Source organism: Mus pahari, chromosome 5 (assembly GCF_900095145.1).
Source record: "Mus pahari chromosome 5, PAHARI_EIJ_v1.1, whole genome shotgun sequence".
NCBI lineage: Eukaryota > Metazoa > Chordata > Mammalia > Rodentia > Muridae > Mus > Mus pahari.
Genome location: NC_034594.1, coordinates 159070158 through 159089025, shown reverse-complemented (window position 1 = coordinate 159089025; position 18868 = coordinate 159070158). Strand labels below are relative to the sequence as shown.

At 40.8% G+C, this 18868-nt stretch overlaps 1 protein-coding gene across 1 annotated transcript in view; it reads left to right on the top strand.

Moving 5' to 3' along the window:
* Window positions 1–18868, top strand: part of Spata17 (spermatogenesis associated 17) — a 156065-nt gene that overhangs the window by 100370 nt on the left and 36827 nt on the right. Inside the window, exon 9 of the mRNA XM_021199319.2 lies at window positions 9192–9327. Within this exon, the coding sequence (XP_021054978.1) occupies window positions 9192–9327 (136 nt within the window). The remainder of the gene's footprint in view (window positions 1–9191; window positions 9328–18868) is intronic.

Sequence of the window (18868 nt, the reverse complement as noted above, 5' to 3'; positions counted from 1 at the left end):
GCAGCAGGTGAGTGTGAACCATGGCAGCAGGTGAGTGGGAACCTGCAGCAGGTCAGCTGTGCGCACCCTCTCCCCTCTCCATAACCTGTCAGTGTGGAAGCTCTCTGCATTCCATCAGGCAAGGCACTTGCAAATTCAACCCACTTGCTTCTTTTTCTTATTTCTACTTTGAATCTTAATGTAAGAATTTGTAAATTCCTATTTTAATCATGGCCATAAAATATCACATTTCTTACCCACTTAGTTTTGCTAATTAAAGCCAATCATGCTATTTTATTTGCTCACAAAATGTTCTATGGCTTTTTTTGAATGAAAAATACTTTTTATAGACTGTATTTTGATCACGTTTTTCCCTTCCCCAAATCTTCCTAGACCTTCACCACATCCCTACCCATCCAACTTTGTTATTTCCCTCTCCCCCTTTCAACAATCAAACTAAAAGAATCAGACAAAATCCTACAAACTCTCATTAAAAAGCACGTGAATGAAAATTGAAATAAAAACCCATAAGATAAAAATGCCATACAAAGCCAAAATGATACAAGAAGTTCACAAAATCCCAATGAGTTCCTTTCCTGTTGTCCACCTCCTGGGCATAGTCTCTATGGGAGTGTGGCAGATATGCCCCATAAGACACTGTTGGAGAAAACCAGCTCTCCCTTTGTCAGAAGGTGTCAGTTGCAGAGAATTTCTTAGGGGTGGAGACTGTATTCACTTCTACCTCTCAGTGCTTGGACCCCATCTAGCTTGAGCCTGTGCATGTTTTTTTTTGAGTGCTGCCACAGTCTGTGAGCTCATATATGGGCCAGTCTTGTTATGTCTAGAAGAGACTGTTTCTCTGGAGTCATCCACTATGTCTGACTTTTGCAATCTTTCTACCTCTTCTGCATAGCTCCCTGAGCCTTGAAGACAGGGTTTTGAATGTTCCAAAGCCTCTCACTTTCTACAAGTTATCTACTCATGGGTCTTTGTGTTAATTCTCAAGTACTGAATCTCTGATGTGGTTGAGTGAGGCACTGCCCTATGGATATAGCAGAATGTCATTAGGATGTTTTGTTGCTATGCTCATCTAACAAAAATAATAGTTTTCCCCTAAGCCCATGATCTATAGTAGTCTTAGGTTCTTGGCTACTTTAGCAGTGTTGGGTATGAGTTCCATCTCATGGAATGGTAAGCCATACATACAATTTTAAAAGTGATTGGTTATAACATTTGTGCCACAGTTACACCCAATATTTCTTGCAGACAAGTTACTGGTGTAGGTAACAGAATTTGTAGCTGAGTGATATTAGTGGTTACATTTCTACCATGAAAAGAACCTTCCAGCACTATAATTGCTAATCAATAGGATGACGTTTTAGTTGGGTACCACCTTGACTTCTCTGTTTGGTATCATAAAAAGGTGTTGTCTTTTGCAATACAATCTTACCATCAGGTTGAAGAGGGCAACCAATAACCCTGGCAATAGCTTGTAATGATTGCTGGTTTTCATGGGGTCTACTTGACCAACAAGAAGATGCAATCCTTTCCTGGCAATGAAGGTTTTATTTGGTGGCATAATATGCCTAGTATGGGGCATTGTCTCCCCTATTATTTGGTGACTCAATTTAGACTTACATATGTATACATTTTAGGAAGCTTTGACAACAGTAAGTTTCTATTTGTTTTTCAAATGACCTTTAGATGTCTCTCCCATATTCCATCTTTTACCTTTCTTTCCTATATATCTCCCTATTTAATCCTCTTATTCTAATTTGTTCTTTGTATCTCTGCAATAATATATTCTACTTTTCCTTCCTTGGGAGATCCCCCTCTCTCCATTTGTCCTTACTAGGTATCTAATCTCCGTGTTATCCAGATAGGAGAACAACATATAGAAAACTCATCACATATAAGAGAAAACATGGAATATTTATTCGGGGGAGGTTTTGATTACTTCACTCGGGATTATTTTTTTCTGGCTCAATCCATTTATCTGTAAGTTTCATAATTTCATTTTTCTTAACAGCTGAACAATTATTCTACTGTATAAAAGTACCACGTTTTCATTATCCATTCATGAGTTGATGAACATTTATGTTGTTTCCAGTTGCTAGCTATTGCAAATAGGGAGCAATGAACATGGGTGTTCTTTGGGCATATGTGCAACTACCACACTAAATTCCATAGTGGTTATAGAAGTTTCTTCTCCCACCAGCATCCCCACATCCTTGCCTGCATGCGCTGTCATTTATTTTATTGATACAGGCTACTCTGGCTGAGTAAAACTAAATCGCAAAGTATTTTTATTTGTATTTCCCTTATGACTAAGGGTGTTGGACAATTTCTCATTTCTTGTTTTGAGAACTCTATGAAAAGTTGTATTAGAATTTTGATGGGGATTACACTGAATCTGTAGATGGCTTTTGGTAAGATGGTCACTTCATAATCCTAGCACTCCCATTCCATGAGCACAGGTGATCATCCATGCTCTGTTGTCATCTTTGATTTCTGTCTTGTGCATCTTAGTATTTCTATTATACAAGTCTTTCACATCCTTGATTAGAGTTATACCAAGAGTATAACTTCAAGCATATGAGCCTGTTAGAGACATTTCAGACCCAAACCAAGATTCTCCTTGGAGTCTCCACAGGGAAGGCAGCTTTCCAGGCCTCCATCTCAGTTCAGTAACACTCACTCACTGCAGACTTCTGACCCTCACCACGTTTAGGTCACCAAATGTACAGTAATTTGTAATAGTATCAAAATATATAAAATCTTTCCTTAAAGTTGTTCAAATCAAGGGAAGGCCCAGATTAGGTGTTGAGATTAACTCTAAGCTTGAACTAAACTTGAGAGATCCTTTGGTGATAAGGACAAAAGACTGTTTCATAGCTTTGGGGTAAGAGCATGGAGGATTGAAGCCTGTGGTAGCAAGCAGGCTTTTCCTTGGAAGAGACTGTCACCATTTAGGCACATTGTAGACAAGCCCTGGATTAAATGAATGCAGATTCTTATTTTAGACTTTGCATTCTGGCCTAGAGAGATGGCTCAGCTGCTAAAGGGAAGGCTGGCAACTGAAAAGACGGTGTTTACACCACCAATGCAGTACTGTTTCTAGTTGTTTATATATTCTAGATACTAACCCTGAGTCAGAGGAATAATTGGGAAAAATCAACTTGTTAATTTTTCAATAATTATTCAGAGAGGTAGGTGAAATGGGAACTGCCCTATAAATATTTTCTAGCAAAGTAAACCAGCAATCTGACTCCTGAGCTCCCCCAGCATGCCTGCGGAACATATGGAAAAGGCCATTCAAAACTTGTGAGTTGTATCTGTCTGCACATCCTGCAAGCTGCAGCTTGGCTTAGATGGGGCTCCTGGTCAGTGCTGTGATGCTTGCTTCCAGACAGTCTCGTGTTTCTAAAGACAAGCATCTCTTCATAGGCACTGTGTGGACAAAGTGCTAGAGGAAGGGTTAAAAACTAGATTAAAATAGCAGCACTTTAAAAAGACATTAAAATATGCTATCTATGCTGGGATGTATCATTAAAGAATATGGAAGAGGAAAGAAACAATGCATTGCATAACTTACTTGTGTGAGTTAAAAAACAAAAACAAAAACAAAAAACAAGAAACACCTTGCACCTTTATAATTTCCACCTTTCTGAACTGTTATTATATATTATGATAATAGGGATTATCGTATATTTGTATGTTTCCTTCACAGTTTAACTTTTATTTGTAACTCCCCATTATTTTAATTATTAGCACTGCATGCAGCATTCATTAATCACCAGCCCTTTAAAGTTAAAAGCAAACTTAGCTGACCACGTTCGCACAAGCTGTCCCAAACAGGCCTGAGAGGAGAATGGTCTCCATACAATCACATTATCTAATGGGTGCTTCAGAGAGCGACCGAAGCTCAGCCCTCTGTGATAGGGATACCTAGGCCTCGTCCATCTCATTTCCAGTAGAAATTTGCCAAGTACTGCCTTCACTTTTCTAGCCTAACTTTTCTCATGACGTTCTGGTACTTCATAGCACTGGGCATACAGACACTGAGCCTTTGTAGTTAAGTTCTAGACTCAGCCTACAAAAGAACCTTTTATTCTGCTGGCATGAGGTGAGAGCTATGCTCTTGTTGACTTGCTCTTTGGAAAAAACAAAATTGTTTTCAAAAAACAACAACAGAATTCTGCCCTGTCTTTAAAGCCCTCAAAATCTAAAGAAGTTTGACTGCAGAAGACACAACTAATGATTTTCCAGTCATACTCGTGGTAAAGGATTTGTTTTGCTTAATTTTAATTAACAGACTGGCCCACTCAAATAATGTGCTTAGGACACAAACATAGTAAATCAATGGACACATTCCATCAACACATGAATCAAGTATGGGTTAGAGGAGCATGTGTCATGTGAGGCAGATACACTCCTTATGAGTTAGGCCTTGAGCCAGGATTCTGATTGAGGAGAACAAAAGCCATCAAAAGACTTGATGGCTTCTACTCAGATGACTAATTAAATGGTGATGGGCTTAACTTAAAATAATAGGAAGCACAGACAGATGAACAAGATAGGCAGCTGGTTGATAAGAAGGCTTTTGTTAGGCAGCACACTGCTTGCTATTTGAGTTTCCTACTGTGGACTTCTCAGGATCCCCAGTGCGCTTTGGAAAACACTGTTCTTGTTTTAAAGAAAGACACATTTCTTCAGGGAAAGATGGAGAGATCATCAGCATAGAATCGCTGGCTAACACTGTGTTGATGAACATCTGCCCTCCCCTCGAGGGCAAACTATACAGAGAAGATTGAATCCAGATCTCTGGAATTTGCTTTAGTGTTAGGGCAGTGGTTCTTAATCAGGGATAGTGAAGTGTATGCCACTTTAGGGCTTACAGTGTTAGAAACAGTCTCAATCACAAAAAAGTTCAACTCCTAGGATATGAGTTTGGAAAACGTTGATTTTAAGCCACAGATCTGGCTAATTTAAGCTATTGGCAGAGCAACACACACACACACACACACACACACACACACACACACACACACAGGTTGTCACCCTGATTTCCACGAGCTCATCTTTCCTTGATCCATTCTGGCAGGCAAAAGCCTGAACTGCCCTCAGTGCCTAGCTCCCTTGAGTAAAGAGCACCAACGTGCACACTTGCATGAACAAACACAGCCTTCCTCTGGTCATTTGTTGTCTCTGTGCTTTGTCCACCACAGACACCACATGTTATGTTTTGTGTGGTCCCCCAAACCTGTTCCCTGTCTCCTCCTATAAGGAGAACTCTTTCCAAGTATGCCATACCTTCCACCACCTATTTGTGCTTTTCAAAGTGTTAGTTGTACAGAAAGCCCCCTTAATATCAGTTGGATGAATAACACTTAGGCAATGAAGAAATGAGAATGGTTGGAGAATCCAGCTGTCTGGGAGAGGGGAGCCTTAAACTGGGTTCTGGGGACAAGCAGCAGATCAACACTTCAAGAGGAGGAGCATGCACAGAGGCAGGGAGCCAGGAGGATAAAGGAAGACTGACTGGCTAGAAAGGCAGGTAGGTATTTTCTTTATTTACATTTCAAAAAGAAAAAAAAAAAGAAAGAAAAGAAAAAAAAAAAAGAAAGAAATCACAGCTTATAATTAACCAGAAAAAAAAGAAATAATATTAATAACTTACATATCTTTAAGGTAAGCTTACAACATGAGAGATAAATATCAATGTTTCAATGGCTTATCAAAATAAAACATTTCTTGTTTCCTCTGGCGTGGGGGGCGGGAAGAAAGGCAGGTAGGGCACAGAGAAAACTGGACAGATGGAGTTCAGTGTACAAAGTCTAAGCAAGGTTGAAGATTTGAGGCTTGAATCAATAGATTGAACTTTATGATTTGAAGATTTGAATTACCTGTCAGTAAAAATAAGTGGGCTGGTGAGAAATCTAGAATTATGAATGACAGTAATAAGATTATATGAAAAGACAGGAAATTAAACAGAGTTGTAAGGCAGAAAGAAGGGTAATTTGTTGGTATTATTTAGAAAATTACATTAAGTGTATTAACATTCAGAGTCCATTACAATTGATCATTTTTTCTCTGAAACCATTTTCAACTACTGCTTCCTATGGCAAGTCTAGAACTGTCTCATCAAGTGATGAGCCACCAGCATATGTCCCTGTAACTCACACTGTTTTGGTGACATTTTTCTTAGATCTGGGCCAGTGTGAGAGCTTAGCAGGTGGGCACTTGCCACCAAGCTTCACAACCTGAGTCCGATCACGTGGCCTCGCACAGTGGAAGGCAAGAAGACTCTGACATTGTCCTCTGAATTCCACATATCTCCATGGCCCACTCATCCCATGTGCATACATGAAATACATTCAAAAGTGTAATAAAAACTTATTTATTTCTCCAGATCTGCATCTTTTATAGATTATAAGATTTTTTTGCAAGATTATAGAAACCATAGGCTAGCCCACATCTTCTGAGATGTAAGGTCCACGAGATGGGCAGCACCCACTGAAAGCATGAAGTACAGCCAAGGATATAGTCCAGCTTGTAGAAGAAGAAAGTATAAAATAAATTTATACTAACCAAAATTTGGCTATCAGCTACTTTGCAAGTTTTAAATTTTCATAACCATTTGTTTGAGGGTTAAATAATTTCATTAATTTTAAGATAAAATTATTTAAAGATTATGCAACTTGTAGATATTTTTGAATATACACTTTATATGCATATGTGCACATAACTTAAGAGCACACATACATGCGACTTCAATGAATCACTGTGGCTAAATTAAAGTAGAGTTAATTTGTGGGCATTCTCTATGCATTTAGTTTTCACACAAGCAAATTTTACACAGACACGAAAGGAAAGTATATTGAAACACCATTCATGGAGAGACAGAGACTAAGTGCAAGCTGCTCATAACCCCATCCATGAGTGCTCAGGGACATTGGGGACATGTTCATCCTGCATGCCTGTGAGGTCCATCCTGTGCTCATCCTGCATGCCTGTGAGGTTCATCCCATGCTCATCCTGCATGCCTGTGAGGTCCATCCTGCGCTCATCCTGCATGCCTGTGAGGTCCATCCTATGTGCACATTAGCATCAGAAAGACTATAATTTGTCTTCATGAAAGTTGTTTTCTATGCATAGATGCTTCCATAACTAATTTTATAAACTTCAAAGCTTTCTACTTGGGTTATTAAAATGTTAAATATCATTGGAAAATATAAAGGAGTTCATTGGTAGAAACTAAAAATAAAGAGAAATGAATGAAGTAGGACTTTTTTCTAAATTTAGTGTTTAGGCAGAGATATGAAGACAGTGATAAATTAAATTTTAATTTAGACTCAGATTTTAAAATATCTTGTTTTAATTAAATGTACTATGTGAAAATATCGGGACATAGTAATGACTTAATCCACATTTCCTGAACCTCAACTTTACTTTTCCAAATTCTAAACTTTAAAATATTTTCTTCAGTTAGTAACTTGCTTCAGTTCAACTTGCTATATGTTTTTCTTTTTCAAGCTTTTCTTCTTTTAAAAATATCCCTTTTACTTGTAAAAGGCTACCAGTTCTTACTCTCTGGGCACCGTAGCCCTCGATCCTGGTTAGGATCCACTATGACACCTGTTTCCCCTGAGGTTTTGTTCTTTCCGAGATTCTTCCAGTTAGGAATACAAATATAACAGAGACGGCGTGTGGTTGGCTTTTTATGGAGAAATTTCATTGTAGCACACTATGACCTTTTAATTAAAATATTTCCAAAGACTGAGCCTTGAGCACATTTCTCTGGAAGTTTGCTATGTGTTTGAGAAATTGCATTGGTTTTACATAGGTTCCCTTGACAGTCCGTTTACAGATGAGCAGAGGGAGAAGTAAATGGGTGCACTGTGGGGTACGCTCCACGGGCAACACTCCATTCAGTGCTCCCCACTCCATCCAGTGCTCCCCCACTCCATTCAGNGCTCCCTCACTCCATCCAGTGCTCCCCCACTCCATCCAGNGCTCCCTCACTCCATCCAGTGCTCCCTCACTCCATCCAGTGCTCCCTCACTCTGATGCACACTGCCCTGTGTCAGTCCTAGAGTGTGGGGTCTGGGGGTTGGATTCTTCATATCAGAGTGTCTGAGTCTCTCTCTTAATGAATGCATGGGAACACAAAGGCCAGGCCCTCACTTCCCGGGATGCTTTTGATCCTCCAGCTTCAGCTTTCTTTATCTCACCTTCTGCAGTGACCATGGTATCAGTTCCTGGCCTTTTCCAGAGTGCTGCAGGACAGAGCGCTTCAGTTTTCTTGGGCATCACCCTCTTGTGATACTTATATTAACATTTGTTTTTCTCAAACGTTCTCAGTTTGTTACAAGTTCCCAACCCTCTTCTCACCTGCTAAGAACCCCTTGCTGTGTCTCCAGCTTGTGTTCTTGTCTTCTGTCTCTTCCTTATGGATGCTTAAAACAGTAGTTCTGTTCTTTTACTCTTATTCATTGAGTTCCACTGAGGATTAGCAGGACCAGCAGAACAAGTTGCCAGGTTGCACCAAGAGCCTAACACAGGGACAGTGCAGTTCACCATGTGCAAGGCCTGTGTCCTCTTCAGATTCCATGCTAAAGGTTTGCTCACATGTGGCTGCTTGCTCATAGTCATAGCAGTTGTGTGGAAGTCATGACTCACAGAGGTCAAGGGACAGATAAGGAAGTCCAGGAGCAAAGCAGGGCTGAGGAGGGAGCAAGGGAGGGCTGAGGAGGGAGGAAGTGTGGTCTGCCTCCAAAGCACTGCCGTTCACCCCTGACCAAGCATGCCTTCCCTTGGGCTGCGACATGAGCTCTGATCTCAGAAACCGTTGCCAATGAGAGCTGCTTGTACTGCTGTGGTATTTCTTTTGCTTTTTGTATTTTTGAGATTTATACAATTTTAAAATGTTAATTTGTTTATGATACGAATTTTGAAAAACCTGGCACCTTCAAAGTGTTGACTGGATACTCAGCATCATTATATATTTAAAACTCACATAAATCCCACTAGGAAACTTTGAATGTCTGCATCATTAGACAAGTAGAAAGGGAGGAGTCCCAGAAGCCAGCGCTCATCACAGTGGCCAGCGTTGAAGCAGAACGCAGGAGCTCTGCTCCAAAACCCCTGTTTTCTTTGAATCAGCTGTCTCTGGAAATCTAATGGTGAATGTTGCATGACTGTCTTTTCAGGTTTTTGCCATTTTCTTCCTACCATAAAAAGGAGAAGTACATCCCAATGATTCACACATCAAGTGCGTATAATTCTGACTCTTATGGACAGAGGCACTTTCGCAGTCAAGATCCTAAGAAGTGGATCTCTGACAAGGTGGGTCCATGGCACAGTAGAAATGGTGCTCCTTTAAATGGCTAAGGCAGGTGCTCCTTTAAATGGCTAAGGCAGGCAGAGATGACAGCATTAGGACAAAGGCTGAAGATAAATACTGACAATAGCACATTCGATTGTTCTCATTACAGCTGTGACCGTCATAGTTATAAACTATTTAACCTGTGTCCATGAGAGGTTTGCTTTAGTTCTTTGCATTACTGTGCTCTTAATGTATGTTTTATGGTGATAAAATCCTCTAAGCGATGACGAGGATCACTGACTTTGTTAGATGATTGGGTTGGAGTTTGAATGTGCAGTCCTAGTGTGGGATGGACAATGGACCATGGAGGCTAGATGCTGCTTGCTCTCTCCATCTCTGTGCATATGTACCTATGGTGTGCAGGGAAGGAGATGAGTGATTAGCTGTAACTGTGGACTATATACACTTGGCACATAAACGTGTGCACTGTGCACATTTGTAACATGTGCAGAACATGTAGGTTTTAAGGTGTATCTTTGTTCTTGCTGCCATAACAAATTTACCCTGGAAAATCAAGTGAACAAAATTAACAAAGTTGGAAGTGTCATGCCAGCTGACTTCAAAAGATAGTGCATTGCCATAGTAATCAAAACAGCAGGCATGGTCTGGGCATTCAGAGGCACACACTCACTGATGGCATAGGAGAGAAGGTGAGAAAGTATGCCCACAAGTGTATGCCGAATGGATCCTCAATAGCGGTGCAAATACACAAGGATAGTTGACTCAGAGGACTGGGAAGACAGATATTCTGATGCAGGGAAGGGAAACTGGATCTTCACTTCTCACCGTATTAAGACATCAACTTAAAACACATTGAAGATTTTAACACAAATCTTGAAACAATTTGAGGAAGCAGGGAAGAACCTTTGACAATAGGCTCAGTCAGGCTCTCTGGATATGCCCGAAGAAGCATCGGTAGCAGAAGCAATGAATGAGACCGTGTCAAGCTAAAAGGCTTGGACATAAGAACCACTAATTAGCAGAGAGGGAAGCACCACCAACCAGCAGAATGCGAGGCAGCGGTGGGATGAGGGATACCTGGAACCACACATTGTAATAAGGGCCAACATCCAAAGTGTGTGAGCATCTCTATGGACAGATATTTAGCATTGCTAAAATTATCACTGAAATGCAAATTAAAACCATGATATATCATCTCATACTTGATAGAATAACAATTACAAAAAAAAAAAAAAAAAAAAAACAGAAGGAAAATGTTGGCCAAGCTGTTAGCAAATGAAACCCTTGTGCTGTTTGTGAGACTGTAGGTCAAAGCTGTTGTGCTACAGTTTTACCTAATAATCAAATGTCTGAGCCTAAGTCCAAGAGGAGTGAAATTAGTATGACAAAGGGGTAAGTGGACACCAAGTTCACTGCAGTGTCATTCACAGTAGCCAGGACAAATGTGTAAGGAAGTGGAGTGCGCACACAGTGCAGTATTGCTGTGCCATAAAAAGCAAAGAAATGCTGTTACTCATGATGTGGATGATCCTGGAAGACATCATGCCCAATGACAAAGGTAGGTTCAAAAAGATGGGTTTTACTTACTACATGTGAAGTAGAAGGTCAACGTCATAGAGAGAATAGAACAGTGGGCCCAAGGACTTGGAGACAGAGATGGACTAAGGTCCCACTGCAAAGACTGCTCTGTGGCTCTCTGCTAGGGGTGGCATGGGCCCTTGGACATTGGGAGCAGTCATGTTATCCTTCTGATACTGGAGGAAGCCTCTCTTTCCTGTCTGTGGCAGCAGCAGCAGCTATGGTGGCTCCTGAATTGCCTTGCAGGGTCATTCTTCCATTCTCTTGAAGAGCCAATTGTCCAGCCCTGTGAAGTACAGGAAGCCCACAGCCTGCCTCTGCCTGTCTGCTTCCCTCCCATTTGGATCAAGGGCAGGGCCCTGCTCCTCTAACCCCAGCTCCAGTTAAAGGGCTGATCACATCCATGTTGAGCCATCCTCCTTGCCATCTCTCAAAAACTGTGCTGTGTCTGCTATGTCGTGTCTCCCTGTAAGACATGTTTCCTCACCTCATTCCATCTTCATCTACAATGTGAATATGGGATTCTGAGGGAGAGGGAGTAAATAACTTGAGCATGTCACAATTTACTTTTCTTATTTAACATTCTGATTTCTTATTATTATTAGCATGGTAGTCATGAGAGGTTGTACACATGTGTGACACACACATGGATGTCAGGACAGATTTCAGGACACACTCACTTTCTGGTCTGAGTTCCAGGAATGAAAATCAGCTTGTAGGCTTGGTGAGCCCTCCCCACTACCCATGCGGTACCTTCTAAACTGTCACTGTTAAGCCATTCTGTTTAAAGGTTCTCCAATACTAGTAATTCAGGCTCTAAGGTCTCTACAGTGAGGTAAGTCATTTGCCCTAGAAACTGAATGGTAGACTGAGGTGTGGTTTATGTGTCATTTTATAAAATCCCACAATAAACCATTTTTTTTTTTTTGGTCATTTTTCACCAATATGTAACCCTCCTGAACACAAAGTAGGTAGGAGTTCTAACTATTTAATTTCCTGTTGTGTTTATAGATGTGATGTGCATTGCGTTTTCTAGTCAATGTAACTTTTCACAGTGGTACCTTTGCACCATTTGGTTGAATCCAGCCAGCAATTCTTCCTTGAAAGTCTAAGTGACTTTTAACACATTTATCTCTGTCACAGTAGGAAAGATCCTTATGCAGTGTTCATTTCCTAAAGTAGAGAAAAGCTCCTTCAGAGCTTTGCAGCTGGCTTGCTTAATGTGCACTTGCGTGTCTATCTCAGTTAAGTAACTTCATAGAAACAGAAACATTTGAATACTCAATAGAAGGAAGAATAACTTATTTTTACTATTTTAGAAGTTTCATTAGATACAATCTTTTATTCTTGAGAATTAAGTCAAGAAAAAATAGAGATTCAGTAAATGTTAATAAGACACTGCCTTCCCAGCCCTGTGCGGACTGTAAGAAAGTCTAATGGGCTCCGCCTCCCTCCCTCCCTGCTTAGCTTTCTCCCTTCCTCTGTCCCTCATTCCTTTCTATTTCCCCTCTCTACTCTTCAAATGACTGCACTAACTAAACAGAGCATTCTTCTGAGAGGCCAAATGTAACCTATACATTATGAATTAGTTGTTTCACAAATTGTTAAATCTTGGAGTTATTTGAAATATTTTATTTTTTGACTTGATATTAAATAACTTGGGTAAGAATAAATTTAAGAGTAGGCACTATACTTTTTAAGCAGTGTGTGTGTGATTAGCCTGGAACTCACCATGAAGATCAGTCAGATCTCCAACTTGCAGTGATCCCCCTGCATCAGCTTCCTGGGTGTAGGAATTCCATGTGTATGCCAACACACACAGCAGTTAATTTCTTTTTAGAAAATGTGACTTCTTAATCGTGAGAATTGTAGCCCATAGCTTATTATGAAAGGGTTAAAGATAATCTTGGGAGACTAGAGTTGTCAGTTTCAAAATGCAGAAGAATAAAAGGACAAATATCAAAATAGTCATTGTCTTAGTCAGGGTTTCTATTCCTGCACAACATCATGACCAAGAAGCAAGTTGGGGAGGAAAGGGTTTATTTGGCTTACATTTCCATACTGCTGTTGATCACCAAAAGATGTAGGACTGGAACTCAAGCAGGTCAGAAAGCAGGAGCTGATGCAGAAGCCATGGAGGGATGCTCTTTACTGGCTTGCTTTCCCTGGCTTGCTCAGCCTGCTCTCTTATAGAACCAAGACTACCAGCCCAGAGATGGCACCACCCACAAGGGGACCTCCCACCTTGATCACTAATTGGGAAAATGCCTTACAGCTGGATCTCATGGAGGCATTTCCCCAACTGAAGCTCCTTTCTCTGTGGTAACTGCAGCCTGTGTCAAGTTGACACAAAACTAACCAGTACAGTCATCTATAAGGCGGTTGGAGTATTTATATGCATTTCAGTGTGTATTAAGGGCTGAGGAAGTGACTGTGTTGAGGCTCTTTCTTACAGCATTGAAGAAGCAAATAAAAGCAGCTTTAGTAATCCAGTAGGTAATGTTAGTTAAGTACCCACCTCATCATCATGATGGTCTCCATGGAGAACTGACTTCCTCTCCTGCCTTCTTTAAACATAGAAGTCCCAGGTCTCAAGGGACTTGCTAGCTAACTGGGTTATAAGACTTCAGCTGCAGAAAATCGAGTGTACATTTAGTACTTTTTCTATTCATATAAATTCTTTTCATATTCAAACAAACAATGTAATTACTTCCTTTTTTAAATTCTCCATTAGCTTTATACAAAAACTCACAAATTCAGTGAATGAGAGAACACAATACTATTTTTTCCTAAAATCCTGGAGCCAGTAATAAAAAGTATTTTTTCTTTTGTGTGTGTTTTTGTATGTACCATGCTTGCACACATGGAAGCAGTTTTACATGTGTGGGCATGCAAAACTGATATTAGGTGTCTTCCTTCCTTTACTGTCTGCTTCGTGTTCTGAAGCTGAGTCTCTTACTGAACCTGGAACTTATTGATTCGGCCCAGTTCAACTAACCAGCTTTTCCTAGGGAGTGTCTGTTGGCATGAGACGACAGGTGGTTGTCATGTTTGCCAGGTCAGACACCAGTCCTCACACTTATTTGGCAAGTGCTGTATCCACTGAGCCATTCCTGCAACCATACACTGTGTCACTTAAAAAGTGAAAATAGTGAAATAATTTATAAATCGTGCAAATTACCTGTTCCTTCAATCTACTTGTGAACTGCACCAAATTAAGCCAGTCAGTTTTAACTCAGTGTTTTAAATGATCAGACTTTGGATTTGAGGTAAATACTTTAGTACTATAATTCTCCATAGTGCTGATCTCAGAATGGATGTGAACTAAGGAACTTCCAGTTAGTTGGTGTTAATGTCATCTGTATGGGATGGGGAGCTCTGAGTCTGACAGTCAATAGTTCCACACACTCAAAACATCTTTGTTTGTCATAATATTCATGTTCATATTTATTGAAAAAGAAGTGCCCCTCTCTGTCCTTATCTGAATTGGAATAAGCTTCTGTGTATCAAGGTTTGTGTTGCTAGGTCCCTTCTCATCTGCCTGATCACAGCTGAATTATGGCAGCAGACCTCCCTCTGCTTGATCTGCACATGCACTTGGGCCCCCGAACATGATTGTGTACCTTACAAAGCTCAGAAATATCCAGCGCTCCAAAGAATTAACTTAGGGAATGAAGCATATTGCACAGAACATAAAGCTGACCTTCCCTGTCCACGCTTTGGGAATGCGGTAGGATAGGGAACACATCATGGATTTAATGTGCCACATCGCCTTCTGTAGGAACCTGGGTGGGACTGTGAGTGCTTGCCCACTGCACCCAGAGATTGAATCTGCTGTTACTAGCATCCTGATGGTAATGAACATTCAGCTTAATGACCGTGATTATGATGATCGTAATTGATGTGCAAGAGCTGTGTGTGGGTCGTCACAGTCGAGCTGTGTGTGTGTGTCCAATGTGCCTCGGCTGGGACGGTTGTGCGTGCACATGCTGATTGGAATAAAATATGCCTTTCTACAGGCCAGCTTTGTAGGATTTCAGGATCTTTCTGTGCATGCCAATCGATGATTACGCACTTGCGGAACAATGGCCCTTTACAGTTGTTTGTTTGCTGCGGTTTCATGTCATTAGGAAATGGAAACAGTGAAATAATTAGGTGTAATTGAAGGAAATATCTTGTGGATGGTATATATATATAGTCTCCTCTCTCTCTTTATCTCTTTCTCTCGTCCCCTCCCCTCCCTTCCTTCCTTTCTCTCTGTCCATCCTCCCCATTCCTCTCCATACCTCCAGCTCAGAGGTTGGACCCTGACCCTTGTGAAGTCTTCCCAAGCTTGAGTAAGCTTCAGGACAAGTGTATGGTGATTTTTTTTAAATATAAGACCAGGCATTTCTGTAGAGGTTTATTTCTCTGCTATGCATTTAATAAAATGGAGCAGCAGAGACAAGTATTTAATTGTGTAAAGATAATAATCAACCATGTACAGTGGATGTGTATCAGACAGGCATGCTTATGTTTGAGCTTTCTCTAATTTTTATTAACTGTTTTCTTTTGGATCAGTTTGTGGCACTCTTTATGAAATTTCAGAGTTTATGATTTGACTTTTTAGATGTAAATAAAAATAGCATGTGCTGCGATATATCCAGGATTTCTGAAAACCTTCATCCCCCTTGTACTAGCTTGTGGTCACTACCCCACACGTTCACTTTGCATCTCATTCTAATGGGCTTGGTCCGAGCAATGAACACACACATACTAGAGTGCGATTTTGCAAAGAAGCATGGTCAGCCATTTGAAAAGACACTTTGTATGGAACCCATTGTCCCTAACTGAGTAGTGTCTGCATCCTGTTACCAGTAACTATAGGGTTCTGGAGAGATGGTGCTGAGCATTCGTTCCTGAGACCTGTAGAATTTACATTACCCCACGTGAAACACACACCCAGCTCTTCTGCCACATGGTGGGCAGAGGGCAGAGTCTGCTTGACACTTTGAAGGTTTGTAGCTTTTACCCATAAAGATATCTATCTGAGGTTTCAGTCTGATGTGATCAGTGAGCTCGGAAATATTTCTTTTGGAGGTTTAAAGTCTCCAAACTATTGATGTGTCCAGTCTTTCCTGCATTTAAGTTAAAATAACAAGAGTTAAACTCATCATCTAATAAGGATTGTGGAGTATCTACCTCTGCCCTGCTCTGTGACTGAATGCCTAACCTTAAATCTTCCACATTTAAAAGCTCTGGTTGGCTTTTGTGTGCATGTGGTGATGTTGGAAAAGAGGCAAAGAGCTGGGGGGGGGGGGCATGCCTATGTATGCCCTTGGAAGTGTGGCATTGCTTTTCTCTCTCTGTGACATCCAGGTTTACATGAGCCTCTAAAGCAGCATGAAGATTCTTAAAAACAAAACCTAAATAAAACAACCCCCCTAAATGTGGTGCTAGCATAGGTGCCTGTAACACCCTTGAAGTAAGCTGGGTCTGCACAGCACAGAAAGCCTTGCAACCTGTGTTTGTCACGTTGCTGTTCACAGCACATAGACTGTGCAGCCAGCTTACCAACAGACAGAAAAGTAAAGACAGTGTGAAGCAGGTGCGGGTGTATAGGTATGAGCATGCACACATGAGCGTGCACACGCGCGCGCACACACACACACACATGCACACAAGTCTCCTATGTGGACTATTTAACTATTTCATCAGTAGACAGCTCAACATTCTTGTAGTTCTGTTGCTGTCCAGCCTATGTACACATAACCTAGCAGGCATCACCCAGGAAGTTAAGGGTCTTCCTAATATATCCTGATTGACAATGTTTCTAGGATAGAGCTGTCAGTTTACCATTTGGATTTATCTTCCTAGAAATACTGTAGTATGTTTCAATAAAGAGATTTAGAAATTTTACTGTTTCTAAATATTTTTCTTCAATAAGAGTTTTCTGCCTGTAGTATTTTGTTATGTCAGGGATTTTGGTTATATTTAATGTTAGGGTTTTTTGCTTATCTTTCATTTCTCTTAGAGACTTATTTTTATTTGTATGTGCATGTGTTTGTTTGTGTAGGTGTGTACTCAGTGTATATGAGCAGAGAAGGAAGGATCCTAGAGAGGGACTCAGATTCCCTGGAGCTGGAATATGAATGTTTGTGAATTGCCAAACATGACTTCTGGAAACTGACTCATGGTCCTGTGCGAGAGCACCAGGTGCCCATCACTCCAGTCCCTGTCTTCCATTTGAACCATTTTAATGTTTTCTCTCTGACTCTTTCTATTTATTTTTTATCTTTTCGGGGGGTGGATTTTTGAGACAGGGTTTCTCTGTGTAGCCCTGGCTATCCTGGAACTCACCCTGTAGACCAGGCTGGCCTCGAACTCAGAAATTCGCCTGTCTCTGCCTCCCAAGTGCTGGGATTAAAGGCGTGCACCACCACTGCCCGGTCTTTTTTTTTTTTTTTTTTTTTTTTTAAATCTTACCTTCCCTTTTTAGTTGTTTTTTTATGCTTTCTTTAATGAGACCTATTAAATTGTCACTGAAATAAATTTAATTTTAGCCATGTATATTGTACCCTTCATATCTGATTATAGACATATCTTTGTCCTCAATTTCTTTTCTGGGTAAAATAAAAACACAACTTCCTGTGTTTTCTTTTTAGATCATTTCTAGCCTTTGTCTCTAAGCATGTGATTTCTAAGAACTGTGTGTTAAAACAGCTACTAATTGTTGCTTGACACAATTTGATTTATTTTGCAGTGCTGTTGGTTCATGATGTTGTCAGTGTGATATGAGCTTTAATACGATTGCTAGTTTTGCTGTTCTTGTACATTTTCTGGGCAAGGGTCCTAGGACAAGGCTTAGTGTCTGTCCATGACGTAATGCTGTCAAGAAGGAAGAACTGCTATCTTTGGCTTCGAGTCTACAGAACCCTACTCCCACTTTAGTTCCCTCTTTATTCTGTCCCTTGCTGTTTGACTTGAGCAGCCACGACACTGGGCTGTGCTTTCATGTGTCTTCAGGGTCTGTCTGCTCTCTCTGGAGGTGACTTGTCTGCATCCTCTCTAGCTCTCCCCTCTTAAGTAGCTTTTTAAGCAGTCATTCCCCTATTTTGCACACGCCAAGGGTTGCATCAGTGGGGTACTTTATTGACTCCATTATTTCTTTAGTTGTGGATCACAGTAAATGTGTTTCCTAATCCTCCTAATGTGGGGTGAGAGGGATGTGTTGTGACTACTTCTCTTATACTCCCTGTGATTATCTGAATGGAGGGTTGATGCATGGAGACATTTGGATTTGGCTTTATATTAGGATTGGGATATTCTTCCCTTAGGGCCAGCTAAAAATCCTTGAAAATCATGCTAATGGCAAAGTTTTCACAGTGACCGAACAAATCTTTATTGAGCACCGAGTATGGATCAGACCCAGGCTAGGCGTCAAGGTATAAGCTTGAGCAAAAGCACACAGGGCCTCTGCTCCCACTGAGCAGGGAGTTTACAAGGAATAATGGACATTAATCATTGCTCAAAATACTCTATGGGAAAGCCATAGATCTGCAAGGAAGTGTGGTTGGCAGGGGAAAGGAGGGTGTGCCCAAGGGAGTGGTGCTGCCATTAAAACATGAAGGAGTATTAGCAAAACAAGATTTTTCTCTCTCTCCTCTCCCCTCCATACCTTCCCCTCTGCTTGCCTGCCTGCCTGCCTGTCTGTCTGTCTGCTTAGTGTGTTGTGTGTTTAGTGTGTGTGTCTGTCCATGTGTGTATGTGTGTGTTTAGCAAATGATCAGATTAGAGAGTAGAAAGTCTCTAAAGAGCTCTGGGATTAAAGAGAACATGAACTTTGAACCCTCAGGGAACATAAATCCTTTACAAGTTTTCAAGGAACTGAAAGGAGGCCCTTAGGGCTGGAGATGAGTGTGTAAATGTGTGTGTATTAAGTGCTGGAGAGATGGTTCATTGATAAAGTGCTTTCTGTACAAA